This window comes from Polyergus mexicanus, unplaced genomic scaffold, assembly GCF_030449975.1.
Source record: "Polyergus mexicanus isolate NDT 795.1 unplaced genomic scaffold, iyPolMexi1.0 SCAF_3, whole genome shotgun sequence".
Taxonomy (NCBI): domain Eukaryota; kingdom Metazoa; phylum Arthropoda; class Insecta; order Hymenoptera; family Formicidae; genus Polyergus; species Polyergus mexicanus.
In genome coordinates, this window is record NW_027223323.1 from 7,748,738 (window position 1) to 7,763,939 (window position 15,202).

At 39.5% G+C, this 15,202-nt stretch overlaps 1 protein-coding gene across 3 annotated transcripts in view; it reads right to left on the reverse strand.

Annotated features, from left to right (window-relative positions):
- Positions 1-15,202, reverse strand: part of Syn1 (Syntrophin-like 1) — a 212,874-nt gene that overhangs the window by 85,007 nt on the left and 112,665 nt on the right. For all 3 annotated transcript variants that reach the window (XM_070292653.1, XM_070292654.1, XM_070292656.1), the window contains one exon: positions 5,885-6,073. In XM_070292653.1, coding sequence (XP_070148754.1) covers positions 5,885-6,073 — 189 coding nt within the window. The remainder of the gene's footprint in view (positions 1-5,884; positions 6,074-15,202) is intronic.

A 15,202-nucleotide genomic window follows, 5' to 3' on the forward strand; every position in this document is an offset into this window, starting at 1 on the left:
TTTTAAATCATTTTTGAAGAAAAATTCTATAAATTCTATGCAAAAACTATTGCATTCATTTTTGCTAGTCTTATTATTTTTCAGTGTTTTTTATCAGAAGAGATAATTAATATTTGGAAGAAAAATGTAGTAAATCCCTCAATTCAGACGAATCGCAGTTAAGTATAGATGTGCACTAAATCGTTTCATTAATTCATTGTTATAATTGCGTAAACAAAAAAAAATGAGCTACCTAATCGAAGGATAAATTCCACGCGCTTCACAATTACAATTGCAATTACGTGCTGTTAAAACATCGACAGGTGCTATTCATTAGCAAATTCTCGCTAATTTCGACACGCCGTATTAACAATCGATAACAATCGGCGATTGCAGTGTTAAAGGTCAACAGTACTATCGAATGGCTATGGGAAAAACTTCTCTGCGCGGGATATCTTTCTCCTATGGGAAATGATCGACTCGATTAGCCTATTTTCATCGCGATATGTGCATATACAATCTGCCGGTTTTCTTTTTTCACACTCATGGTTATTCGCCGGTATATTCGATGGAGATATCGCTTGTAGAAATGAAAAGAAAGGAGTTTGAAAAATATTTGCTATAGATGATCTCTCTTAATTTCCTCGTGTGTTCCCCGACAAACTTATAACTAGTTCGATCTCTCTCTCGCGCGGAAAATTTCTTTTATCTTCGCGCTCATTCAATTATCGATATAACAAGCCAATATAGAACTTTCCGCAGAACGCTGTATATCGAGTGCGTTTTTTTCGAGACACTTAACCAACGGGGGAAGGCATTAATAATAAGATCGAGATTAAAATATAGGACGCGCGTCACGTCTTCACAATACTTTTTTACTTACGCAATTCAGTATATATAAATATTTAATTTAATAATATTGTATTTTTCAATATGCATACATACAGCACGCGAATCGATATCCGTCTTCAAAATTACCCCAAACCATCTTACATTCGAGCGTATCGATTCATCCCCGGCGGAAATTGATCGCCCCACCGGCATGTATCGCATTCAGACATCCGGACGATCGTCAGCAAGTCGAAATCAGAAGCTGAAGGGAGGCGAAAGAGCAGCGAGATGGAGAGAGAGGGAGAGAGAGAGAAACGGGGAGCGAAGAGAGAGAGAGGGGGGGGGGAAGAGTGGAGGATGCGAGAGTTAAATTAGTTTCCGGGGCAAAAGCTGGCTGCCGGCCGGTTTTCAGGACTAACCCCCGTGTATAATTCCAGAACAGCTCCATCAGGCCGGAACCCACGAAGAACCTTCCATCCAGACTATCCGACCGCCCTTCCCGGACCCTCTCTCCACCTCTTCATCCCCTACCCCTCCCGCAAACGCCGTACGAGGCATCTCCCCCCTAACACGTGTGCGCCCACCACCTTCCCGGACTTCGCGGGCGCTGCAGTTTGCGAAGTTAATTACCGTCGGATAATTGCGCCCTATATGCCGTCCGTCTGATTAATGAGGCGCGGCTGAGCGAAGATCATCAGGGATACTGAAACCCTTCGCCACCCATTTTCTCTTGTCATCGAAGAACGATTCGTGGCTTCCTCCTGGATAACGAATTTTGTGACGAAAGAAAGGTAGAATTGAAAAATTTTTTAAATGCCAAGATTATTCAGGATAGATAACGCAACGCATAATTCAAACTGCTTTATCCTCTCTCTCTCTCTCTCTCTCTCTCTCTCTCTCTCTCTCTCTCTCTCTCTCTCTCTCTCTCTCTTCAGTTTGGAGAGAGATTATTAAAATTAAACGCAGATAAAATATATATGTTTCCGACCTACTTTCTCCTTTTAACAAAAATATGGAACGTTCCTCTTAATGGAAATTATTTCGTGAGTTACTCAGGAAAAAAAATTTTCATGAAACGAGGTCTGATTTCTATTTAATCCCTCGCATTCTATCCGAATTCTTTAAACCAAAAATCTTAAGATCTTCCATTTCTTTATATCTGCCAATATACATGTACTCAAGATCACTGCTCCTAAAATGCGATTGCTCGCGGAACTACGAGAATCTGAGATTAATTAATATTTGCGCAATCACGGTATTGCTCTCGGTTATCTCTAGAGGTTGTTCTGGAAACGATTCGGAGGAATCCTCGGGAGGACACACAGTACTCCTCCTACAGAAAGTGCTTTCACACGGCTTGCGGTTGCCTGGCGCGAGCAAAGCAGCCGTTTTCCTCGGCTGGTTCCTCCTCACTCGAAGAGGGAAACTCAGTAAGATCTCGAAAGGTTGCCCGGAACAGTCGCCTAGAAAGCTTGATTACTGACTTCGCGTCGCGATGTCAACTCCCGTCCGATATATACATGCTCAAGAGTACGCTTACGTATACGGGTAAACGATCAAAGAGCGTTGATTGTTAATTAATTAACACTGAGGAAATATATCAGATCTCCCCGCAACATCTTAACGAACTGTATGTTTCGATTTCCACATTATAAATTGTTTATATAAGAAGCACGTTTGCAATCAATATATTATATAATGCAAAGGAAAGACACACAAAGTGTGTGTGAAATTTAAAAGTTGAAAATTAATTAATTTAAACAGATATTTGTTTAAAGTTACTCTTCCACAATTTCTCTAAAATATTTTCAAAAGCGAAAAATATTTAACAAACTCGACGCCACGCAAACACTCTCTGCTCGAATTTATATTTAGTATTATACATAATGTGTGTATAAACAGATTGTCACATTTCTTCGAAATTGTTTCCGTTTTACCGGGTCGACTCGAATAGAGGTCTTGTAAATCACCGTGCACGATGCACTTTTATCTCAACGATTTACGAAGCCGCGCTGACAGCCCGCTACTAGCGCTGTGGCTTTTGCAATTCATGATCCAGAAAAGCTCCGAAAGCGAGCTTTCGAAACGGCAGCGAATCGAGGCCCGACTGTTTGTTTTCAACGCGCTACGAGTGTAACTGAACGTTTTCAACCACAAAATGATGCTCGTGGCCGGGCATCGTGTAAACACGCGTATTCAGCGTTTGCGAGACACACAATCTTTTTTTTTTTTTTTTTTTTTTTTTTTTTTTTTTTTTTTTTTTTACGCCCGCCTCCGACACACACACGCTTTTGTTCTCCTTTCGCCGCAGGCCGCGTGCCTGCACTACATAAAGGCTCATTTTCGCGTCGTGGCGTTTCTCGCAAACGTCATAATCAGCAACGTAAAATATTGTACTTCTGTACGCGCGCGCGCGCGCGAAAAACAGATGCAGAAATGGCACAAATCCAAGTCTAACTCAAAGCCGAGCTGCTTATCCAGGTGCAAACATGTACATAACTTTAAATACAGAGAGATTCAAATATATTTTTAATTAGATAAAATATGGAAAAAATATTTCTAAATATAATTAAAAGTGTTAAGGGAAAAAAATTAATACTTTTTCCTCTACTGCAACAGAATTTTTAGCCCATCCTCCGTAATTGTCTTTCCTCGAATATCAGTCATTAAACCATCGAGATTTTATCCGCGCTTTAACGCGAAAAAGACTATAGCGCTTTACGACGCGCGGCATATTTCCATTTATCGTTCTGTTATCATTCGCGTCTATCTCGGTCGAAGCAATATAATGCGATCATAGTCGCGATGACATAAAATTTACCGCGCCGGCTGTAAAATTTATTGTTGACGAGAATGTTCGCCGTCCGCGAGATCGTTACGGATGACCGATGATGCTCTAAAACCGACACCACATCTAATCTAGCGAGAGGATTCAATTTATCGGCCGCTAATCTCAAAATAACGGACGCATCATAAGACACTCAGCGCGCGATGAATAATTTAACGCAATTTTTCTCGTCGAAATTACTTTTCACCCCCTCTTCGCGCCTATAATACGACTTTTTGTCTGTACAATTTATTAAACGAATAAGCAAATTTAATAAATCATTATGATATATCCGGATCCTTTTTTATACCGCATTGCGGATGCAATTCACTCGACCGCATTGGTTTTAAGAAATATCAGAGCGCGAAAATATCAGTAAGCGTTACTCTATGACACGGCTCGGCGAGAGATGCCGGCGAGAGATACGGCACGTCTCTGATTGCGTTTCTTAGTTCGCAGCTACCCCTTATTGTCCACCCCGTCCTTCCGCCACCTCTTTCGCCAACGCCGCGCCTGTCTTTCGTTCCCCTTCGCGTTCCTCCTCTTAACAGCGCAGCTATTCTCTCTCGCGGTTTTTCTTTTGTCGTTCCAGAAGAGTCCCAGGATCGGATTTAACCACCTTTTAGCTTCAAGAATTCCTTTATAATCTCAGTATAACTTGCTTTTTGTACAACAACGTATGTTATTAAAGAATTTATGAAAAATGTAATTAAAAGACCCGACGATATCTGTTTATTTAATTAAGTGATTATATTGTATTAGAATGTTAATTCCTCCTTATAAGAAGCTTAGAACCGGAAAAAATGACGGTACAATGGATGGTATACATCATCCATTTTTCAGGATTTCTCTAAGCTTCTTAGAATCTTTATACGGTCGTCGTAAATAAAATATGAAGTAGAAAGATAATAGGGATTATAGCGTAGTAAGTGACGATACGACTGAGATAATGGAGACACTTAACCAAAGCGCTTAAAATATATAACGCAACCGCCGCTCGTGCCACATATGGGACGCCGCTAACAACCCCCGAGAGGCGAAAATTCGCGCGGGCGGCCCTGAACGGAGACGGCGCGCTTAGAGTAAACGGAGAAGAGTAGAACGGGAGAAGCTTTACAGAATTAAGGAGCTATTCTCTCCTTTCGTTAACTCACCGCGAGAACCCAAGGAGGGAAGAGATATCCTCCTCCTCTCCGTGCGCTAACTCATCCCCCCGGTTAATCACTACGCGAACGAAAGCGACTGTCTCCGATAAAAGGGCCGGACTTTTATCCCGCTGGTGAGGCCATTTACCGCCGTCGCTTGGCAAATAGGTAAACGAGAGAGATCTTTCCCGATTCTCTACTCGACTCTCTTCGGCCGCGATCTAGATTGCGCTACTTCGTTAATCAAAAACGCGCACGGCTGCCTCCTCTCATTTTCCATCCTTACCTCGAGTTTATTTCCTCTGCCTCCTCCTCCCGCCCAAAAAGGAAAGAGTCTTGCAGTTTTAAATTAAATTTGAAGTAATCGGCGGCTCTCCCCCTTAATTGTTTTAAGAAGTACTTCTTCGGAGAAGAGAAATCCAATAAAGCAATTGTAATTGCTTAATAGTTAAGAATTTCTAACTATGTACTTTCTCGTTCAAGAAAAGATTAAAACGTTACCGTCGACAGTACAGAATTAAATTTGAAGTTGTCACGCGCGTTACCAGAGATACACAATTTTTTACATATTCACAAGTTTTTTTTTTTTATATCACTCTTTTAATAACGGACTTTCGAAGAATAGAATATCGTAAAATTAAAATGTCAAGAGTTTAATAGTTTTTAAATAAAAAACAGTTGTAAAATTCACGAATTGTGAAGCTAACGTTCAGATAATAAAATATATATAGTATTACAAGCGCTGCATCGGGTCGCTTCTTCGACCCGATATTAAAATTATCATATAAATGACAGACAGCTATACCATAAATGCAATAATGAGATTCTCATTAATAGAACGTTCTCATTCGCGTAGCATAATTTATTTTACGCCTCTTTCAAGAGTCATGAATCTCAGTCGCGACGAATTTCGCAGCAAATATCTCAACGATATACGAGAAACGCGTGATAATCCCCTTTCGCGTTGACATTGTAACGGATCGGGGAATGTAGCCTATAAGTAGTCCGACAACCGCGCTACTCCGACGAGGGTTTAATCTTCACTATCACGACGGACGCTCAAACCGCGCCATCGACCTTTCGGTCTGCCGTTAAGACTCACCGGCATCGGAAGTGGGATGCGCCCTGGTGAGTCGGCAGAGTTGTAATGGCAGATAACGAGTGTCCGCCCGCGGTGGTGACTTTGGCGGCGGCGGCGTCGCGCTGAGGAAGCCGCGCTGAAGTTCCCAACCCACTTCCTGGATGATCGAAGCCTTCCTGAAGTACGGCGTCACTTCCCGCAGGTATTTCACTGCAACAACAGAGCATCGTCAGCGTCTCGTTTGACTAAAGAGATCGGCAGGAAACGTAAACGTTTACATTTTAACCTCCTTGAAACTCGGAGAGAGAGAGAGAATTGTCTACATAAAATATTTATCTATTTTATAATTATATTTTTTTCTCTTTTTTCTCGCTCTAAAAGAATCTTGAGAGCGTGTATCTATAATGTACGATTTTAAGCACAGAAAGATCGCGAGAATACAAGCGCAACCAAAATCATGTGGATCTGACGATGAATTTACCTAATTGTCGTATTAATTTTTAATTCAAAAAAATATATTTTCATCATTAAAACTTCAACAAACATTACAAATTTCTTTTAATTACTCTAATTCGAACAAAAAAATTATTTTTGTTAAGAAAGAAAAAAACAATACTGGAATTTCGGAGCTTATCGAGGAGAAGTATAAGTTGAAAATAGGAGAAGTATGTCAGACGCTGGAAAATAAAGAGAAAAAGGTTACTTTGTATATTACTCGTACAGGTTCAAACATAGGTTCGCGAGTTCGGGGATCGGCAAGAAAAATCTAAACTTTCTTCACTTTGAGGCTTTGAAACGAAAGTCGTGTCGCGGAAATCGAGTATCGACCTATCGAATTGCGGGTATCTCCTCCGCTTAGCCGACATCCTGTCGGTCCTATTACGCGAAATTTAATGGAGAACATCGTCGTCACGTGGCGACAGCGGCGTGATGAGAATGGAATTCTGATGTATCGTATCCGCGATGATGCAATATGTCTGCCACGCAGCTTCACGCGGATACTACTATATGTGAGCACCTCTCGTAACCGGCTTGTATTTACTCCCTTTCGATCACGAACGACATTTCCGCAGATCGTGTCAATCCCCTTAATTGAATATATCAGCATTCATCAGCGTTTGCGCACAATGTCGGCCCCTTTGCCTTGACGCGACCTTAGTTGATTTTACGGAATTAACATGGCAAGAAGTTTACGTATATCCATAGATGGAATCGTTTTATTTTTTCTTCTTTTTAATATTCGCGAATATATTTCGTCTTTCTACGTAAAGCCTAGAGTTTTTATTAAATAAAAGTTGAAAGCGAATAATCTCCGCGTATCATAACGGCAAAGTCAACAGCATTTTAGAGTTGGAGGTTGAGCGACATATTTCTCAGGCAATCTCCCAGTCGGGAGATACGGTACGCGATGGAATTAATTAATTTCACGCTGAAAGGGCTTAACTCCCGGGGATAGAATTGTGTCCGCGCGCGCGAACCGAAGATCAAGCTGCCGTGCAACTTTTCATGCGCGCACGTATATACCTCTCCGTCCATGCCGACGCGCGATGTGTGTTTCTATTGAATTTATTTCGGTAGAATCCATATCCTGGACGCGGCGCGCACGTTGCTGATTGCAGCTACATCGAGCTGGCCAGGCCGGGGCCAGGGCGCATCGAGACGCGCCGGACTCGACTGGCAGCGGACGCTTCGCTTGCCAGTCACGTATGCCTGCATCATTTGCTATGGGTTTCATACCAGCCATAACTCTACGGATATATCCACTCCTCCGCCTCCCTTCCCTTTCCACCCTTTCTCCACTTCCCTTCGGCCTTCGACCCTTCGAATCTCGCACCGTAACTGCCGCGCTGTGCGGTCGTGTCCTCTCGGGCTTGCAGCTCTTAATCCGCCGTGCATTCATTCGGGCGAGAAAGTGGCGTCGAAATTAATCATGTCTCGTCTGTATGTCGTCGTTAATTCGAGCAAAGGCCCGCTAATTTTCATTCGCCGGCGAGCTGTCAATTCGCGGCGCGGCCTTTGACCAAGGGAGAATTCGCGAGACTCCGGGATTGAATGACATTGTGCCGCTTGTTGTCGGCAAGTAGTAGCGCCGTAGAATGACGCGACGTGGAGATCGGTGATCTTTGATTGAGCTTTCAGGTGTATTTAACGGTGATTGTGCGATACTAATTAAACTCCTGATCGCATTTGGATGCGACATAATAGATCTCAAGTCATATCTCTAACGTTTCTAAGATGAAAAGTTTGCAAAATATAAATTCACATTGATTGTAAAAAAAAGAATTTTGGCAATTTCGTAATATCTTCACAAATAATTAAAGGAATTAAAAATTAATCAGCGAACCTTCACTCCATTTAATCTTATGAATATCGCACACTCGATACTATATTTATACCAAGATGGAGATATTCAGTGCATTATCAATTTTAAATAATTCAATCTTCGATTCCCGAAATATCAGTTTTGAATTTAGCGTGAAACTAAATTACATTATATATTAAGTATTTGCACTATGGCATCTAGAAAATAATTTCTTACAATTTATATGTGTAAAACAAGCAACCGAGAAACCTTACTATTTTTATCTCAACTCCTACCAGGGTTGGGAAAGTTACTTTATAAAAGTAACTCGTTACCGTTACCGTTATTTTTTCTAAAAAGTAACTCGTTACCGTTACTCGTTACTAATTTTAAAAAGTAACTCGTTACCGTTACAGTTACTAAAAAGTAACGAGTCGTTACAATTTCCGTTACTTTTTTACAATACAAACTAATAAATTATTTTGCATAAGAAAAACTTTTAAAAAATTGCAAGCAAGATTTCATTCAAGGTTTATTACAAAATAAATGATTAAATTTTATCGAAATTCTTTATTAATTTTTAATAAAATTTGTTGCTCCATAGTATCATTATTTAAATGCTCTCTTTATGGTGTTAATACAGAGCCACCGATGCTAAACATTTTTTCTACAGATGCACTGCTTGGTAGAGCTGTATTATATTCATTAAAAAGTTTTTTAAGTTTTGGATAGTCGTTTAACATTTCTATATTACAATTATTCGATTTTAAAAACCGTTGCAATTCTTCTTGTTCAGATTCATTTTGCACCGTTTTTTGCTCAAAAATGAAAAAATCATCGCGATCGTCAGATTTTCCAACTTTTGAAGAATTTTCAGTTGATCGGATTCCCAATAAATTCTCCAAGTAATTTTCAGCACGTTTTCTTTTTTCTCCGGTTAACCAGTTTAACTTAAATTTTGGATGTAAACATGCTGCTATTATTAATTCTTTTGATTCAAATATTGTAAGAAATTTAAAATCAAATATAGTAAATTAAGAAGCGACATTGTTTGTTTTATTGAAATTAATACTTTTGAATCAATAGTTTAAAATAAAATAATATTTTTCAATTAAATCCTTATTTAAAATTAAATAACATATGTATTAATCAAATTAATAAGTTACCTTTTATTTAAACCTTGCTGAATAGCTTCAACTAATGAATGGCAATCTATAAGGTCAGATTTATTGAGATTTTCTAATTTTCGTTGCAAGGTACTTAGAACTGGTAGTAAATGAGAGCTCTGCTTTTCCGAAAAGATAAAGCTCTCATTGGATATCGCGTGTCGCGTCATCGCACTGGTCTGCAAGAGCCATAAGTTGGATCAATCACATTCAAGCATTTTTACAACATAATAAAAATGCTAATTGGTCGATTTGCTTACGGCTTTACGGTTAAGATAAAAATTTTATCACGCACAATAGCAAGAATAATATCTTAAATAAATCAAAAAATTTGAAAAAAGTAACGATAAAAGTAACTGTTAAATTCGTTACTCGTTACCGAAAAACGTAACGAAGTTACTTTTTCCGTTACAAATAAAATTTGTAACGCCATTACCGTTACAGTTACCGAAAAAAAGTAACTGTAACGGTAACGGCGTTACAAGTAACGCGTTACTTCCCAACCCTGACTCCTACATATGTGCGGAGAAATAAATTTTAGATACACGAGATATAAAACGGAATTGGAAAAATACCGAGCCGCGAATATATAACTGTTGCAAAATACTCTGCAACTTAATGTATATGCATATCGTAAAAAACGATACGTGACAGCAAAAGAATCAAATAATAAATAAAGTATATTTAAGGGTTTGAAGTTATGAGCTTAAACTTCAGGCGATCGAGATTTTTCGCATTTGAACAAGCGATTCTCGCGCTGTAAGAAATCGAAATTCGGGCAAAAAAAGAAAACAGAACACATCATCATCGATCCGAGAGGACGAGGTGCGTTGCTTCAGCGGCGCATTCCGCTTGCATTCGCCGTCGAATCGGGCCGGGTGGCCGGCGCAGAATCAATCGACCATAATCGCGCCCGTTGAATCGGGTTCTCTCGTTTCCTGCGTCTGGAAAAAGCGTTTCGATGGCGACCGCGCGTACCGAATATCAATTGCCCATCTCGTGGCCCGAAAGCTGGCCCCTGCATTCAGGAAGGATGCCATCCTCCGCCCCCTCCTCGCTCCCTTTCATCCCTCGTCGCGTCATCCTTGTTGCGGCCAGATAGGAAGCTAATAAACCGGAAGGCGGCTATCGCGCCCAGTTCGATAAATCGATCATGTCTCGATCCCAAGATCCGTAATTCGATCTTTATACGTCACGGACTATTGAAGAACCTATAATTCAAAGCTGCACTACGTACACGATACGAACGTATTCGGGAGGATTCGTATGTTACTCTAATTAAGTTTCAATATAATTCCGAATTCTCGAATTCTCGAATTTTCTCTGGCTTCTTCTTCATTAATAAACTGTCTCTAATATAATCTTCAGTTCTTTTTTATATTTTATTTAAAAAAATGAAATTTGTGTACAAATGCGAAAGAGAGGAAGAAGGAGAAATATATTCGCGAATTTTTTAGAGCGTTATTATGTTATTATTATTTTCTGTTACACGTTAAAAAAAATTTATCATTTATCATTAATTTTATCATTAATTTAATATATACTTATTTTATTATACTTTTATTTTATTTTCGGTTCGCGTCTCGTGATTTTTACTTGGGATATCCCTAAAACGAATGACGTAGATGAAAATAGCCACTGATAGAACGCAGGACGATATCGCAAAGATATCGCATCTGGCTACTCGTCCTGGGAGCGATATTCGTTTCGAACACTCCCGTTGCGCGATTGGCAACAGAATTCGAATCCTGCCTGTTCTTACGCGGAGAGAAACCATCTGTTTCTCCGCGCCCACAGTAAAGCCTCCAGGAATTGCTCTCAAAGGATCTCTATAGAGCGAAGCGTTCTCGATGTGGAGCGTATTTCTCGACAGATTTCCGAGTCCCAGCAAATTCTGATAGGACTATCCGGGGAAAAACATTAGACCGAAAGTCCTTGCGACTCGCTTTCCGCCTTTTCATCCCGCGATAAGCAAAGTTTGGGGAAAACGAGTCTTTTACTTCTTCTTGGCACAGCAATCTTAGCTCCTCTAAGTGTCTTAATTGTTCGAGGATAAAACAATAAAAATTTCACAAATTTTTGCTATTATAATATTCGGTTGTGCCACATTTTCTATACATTAATTGCAATCATATTGCGTAAATAAAATTTACTTAAAATAAAAACAAAAATGCATACTTTAAATAAAGATATATTTTGATCCGAGAATGTATACATATATGTCCTCAATTTCGTCGATGATCGTTCATCAACAGTTTCGATCAATAGTTTGCGCGATCCCGTAACTTTAAATTCAACACCGTCACTTTTCGTAAATCGCGTATCTCGGGAACGCGATATCCTGCCGATAACGAGGTTACAGGAAATGCGCGCGACATGAGAATCGGGGAAAAAATGTCGCACGAGTTATCAGCCGAATGATCGATAGACCGGCATATATTTTGCATAAAGCCGAAATTATACGGTACGCTTTCGATGAATCATGCAAGACTTATCGAGTAAAAATTAGTTCTTGCGAAGTAAATTATCCAGTACATTTCGAGTTAATTTTATGAACATTCGTGCATTTTTAATCCTTTAACGTTTAAAATAAATTATATTATCAAACTTTTATTTCATTTACAATTTCTTCAATAATTTCAAGTGCACATATGTAAACATATATCAACTTGTATATATATGTAATAAAAATATATTCCGTAACGTTTCTAGGGACTTAATGAGCATTTTGTTTACAAGTCTTGACAAAATTCTTTCTTTTAACACTCCATATGTATTGACACGTAACGCACGACGTGAAAATGTATTGATAGACAAAAGGATAATTTATACCAATATAAACATCTATAAATTATTAATTAGAATTAACCTGTGATATACTTGAGTGGCATCAAAGAAAGGGATAAACGATCCGTTGAAAATTACTAGCATGAACGGGCAGTGTAAATTTGCTTTAACCTAACACATACGCACACACATACACATTCGTGTGTTGATATTGTCGCACAAATATCGGCAATTTGTCACACTCCCCTCCACTCTCTTTCTCACCCCGCTTTCTCTTACGCGCAGCATGTTACGTAACCACCTCTTCTCCCACTCACATACACATACACACACGGTCGCAGTACACATTCGTCCGTGTGTTACACACGCTCTACACCCTATTGATGTATCCAATATATCACATGTGGCATGTGCATATGTATATGTATTCGCAATCGACGAAGCGTGCAATTTTTGCGCTTTTTATAATCGCAACCGCTTTCATAGACTTCAACTTGACTGCGCTTCTTTTTAACTCTACGCGTGTATGTAGGGGCTGGAAAGGCAAGGAGAAGGGGAAAGAAACACGTTGGTAGCTATTTGATTTGCAAACATTCTCAAAAAGGGCATTCGCGCTCTTCTCTCTCCCTCTTCTTCTCTTTTGCATAAGTGTAAATCTGAAATCCTCATGATTTATTCGCGATATCTAACTGGCTCTCTCACGTTACTAGAATAATCGCGTTCTGGGAGATATAAAAACATTTTCGGATAAGTAAGAGCTGCGAGTTGTAATGGCGTAAATAAATCATAATAAAAAAGCGCATACTATAAACTATACTCTTTTCCGAAAGAAAGAAATGCTATCAAACTTTATTCAAGTTAGTGAAGAGACTTTCGAAATCAGCTTATTCAGTCTAGTTAATATTAGATTCGCATTCAAATCGCGTTAGCTTTAATGTAATGAAATGAACAGAGTATTATAGAACGAAATCGATAAGTACGATTCCCAGATAAGCTAATAATCAATCCGCGAGGAGAGGAATTTTTGTTCGGGAGAACGAAAGCTGCAAAGATCGGCTTGGTAAATCTCGATAGAGATTCTCATATTTAAACACTCTCGCGGAACTTTCTCTTACAAGAGTCATACGATTACTCGGCGGTAACAGCAGAAAAGAGCAGATTCTTTGGGTGGCTTTTCAAATGTAACCGCTTGTCCGAGAGTAAAAATCTGATGGGATCAGCCGTTCTCCTCTGAGAACGCGTTGCCGAAAGAACGTTTAATCTGCGGATATTTGAACGAATAATTCACCCGACAAATGATACGAGAAGAGAACGAGAAAAAATCTTCGAATAAAACTGTAGATGAGAATCAAAACAGCCGCAAGCTTCTAACAAAAGTACACATTGATAGCACGTTATATTACGTCTAGTTTGCTTTCATATTCATAGATAAATAAAATGCGTGAGAATACGTCTAAAAAATAAAATCTTATTTCAAGCTGAACGCGGGAAACGATAAAAATATTCTCTAAGAGGATTTCTCAAAAAAATACGCGTCTCTAAAATCTCCTAGAGTGTGAATAAAAAATATAAGCTGCTTTATTTCGCTGAGCCGCCTCGTGATACGTATACTCGATAAAATATTTGGATTCGTATGCCTCAATATCATTAAACTTCCCGCACATCCTTCCCGTATCCTTCGAAACATACAGAAAGATCTTTCTTTGATTGTCTTGATATGCCGCAAATCGATCACTCGTTCATCAATCAAAGAAATGATTGATTACCGTACACAACACTATTTGAAAAAGGACTTGAAATTTTCAAGTATTATTCTGTCCCGAAGAAGTAATTTGCATTCGAGCTAAATATTTATTTTTATTTTTTATTTTTTTATCAGCAAAAGAGCAATATTTTTTATTTTCCTAGAACGTCATAAAAATATTTCTAAAAGACATCTAAAAGATTAAATTAACAATGCGAGCGTTGCATGCTAATTTCATATGTGCGAAACCATTTTTTTTTTGCCAATAATAGAGCAATATTTTTTAATTTTCCTAGAACGTCATAAAAATATCTTTAAAAGACAATTGAACAATTACATTAGCAGAGTTTATCACGAAGAAAATTTGATTCAAGAAGGAACATAGCTCACTGACTTTCCAAAGTTTCCACAAGAAGAGCGCTGGTACAGAGTATAGAAAAAGTTTCGCACTATCTTTCACCCCAGCGCGTTTTATTCCCATTATTTCGATGCCTGTTCGCGATCGGAAAAGCGCTTTCGAAAACGATATGATTTACGTCAAAGGGGCATGTCACGACGTACGCGAAATGGCACCTTCGCGTGAAAAGGGTATTTTCTCGGCACACACACACACACACACACACACACATATACATACATCGTGAGCGGCGAGTGTAGGATAGGTGGATAGGTAGGTAGGAAAGACCGCTACCACCTGTCGATCCCACTGAAACGCCCGAGGGATACAGCCCTTGTGCGAGCGAACGCGATCGACTTTATTCCCTTATTCCCGCAGGTACCCCAATCCCTTCGTGCGCCAGCCCGGCCGTCACACTCGGACGAACGTACGAATCCCAGGTACGTCGATATCCTGAATTTGATTGTCGATCCTGTTCTCTGTCAACAACCGGGCATTACTCGCGCTCGCGTTCGCATTATTAGATGACGCATGGGTATAAAGGCCGCGGAATGGAATGTTCTCGCGCGAAAGTGGCGCGAAGGGTGCCGCTTTGATGTGAGAGAGCCCGGAAATTCTACGTGCCTCGTGTACGAGGAATAGTGCGCGCGATTTACGTCCATTTTGTGTCATAGGTCACGACATAAAGCATACGTATATATAACGAGAATTTTCACACGAATTGTGTAGAATTCAAAATATCTGAGAGACGCACACATTCTCTTATTTCTCGTGCATATAAAAATATATATTCATCTAATTTTGAAATTTATTTCAATTTCGATCTCCTTGTCAGACAAATGCAAACCACGGACGAACCGATGACTTGTCACACAGACTGCGCGCGATCGGTTTTGTAACGGCGACCAATTGATTTTTCACGACGCTCTAGAAATAGAATAAA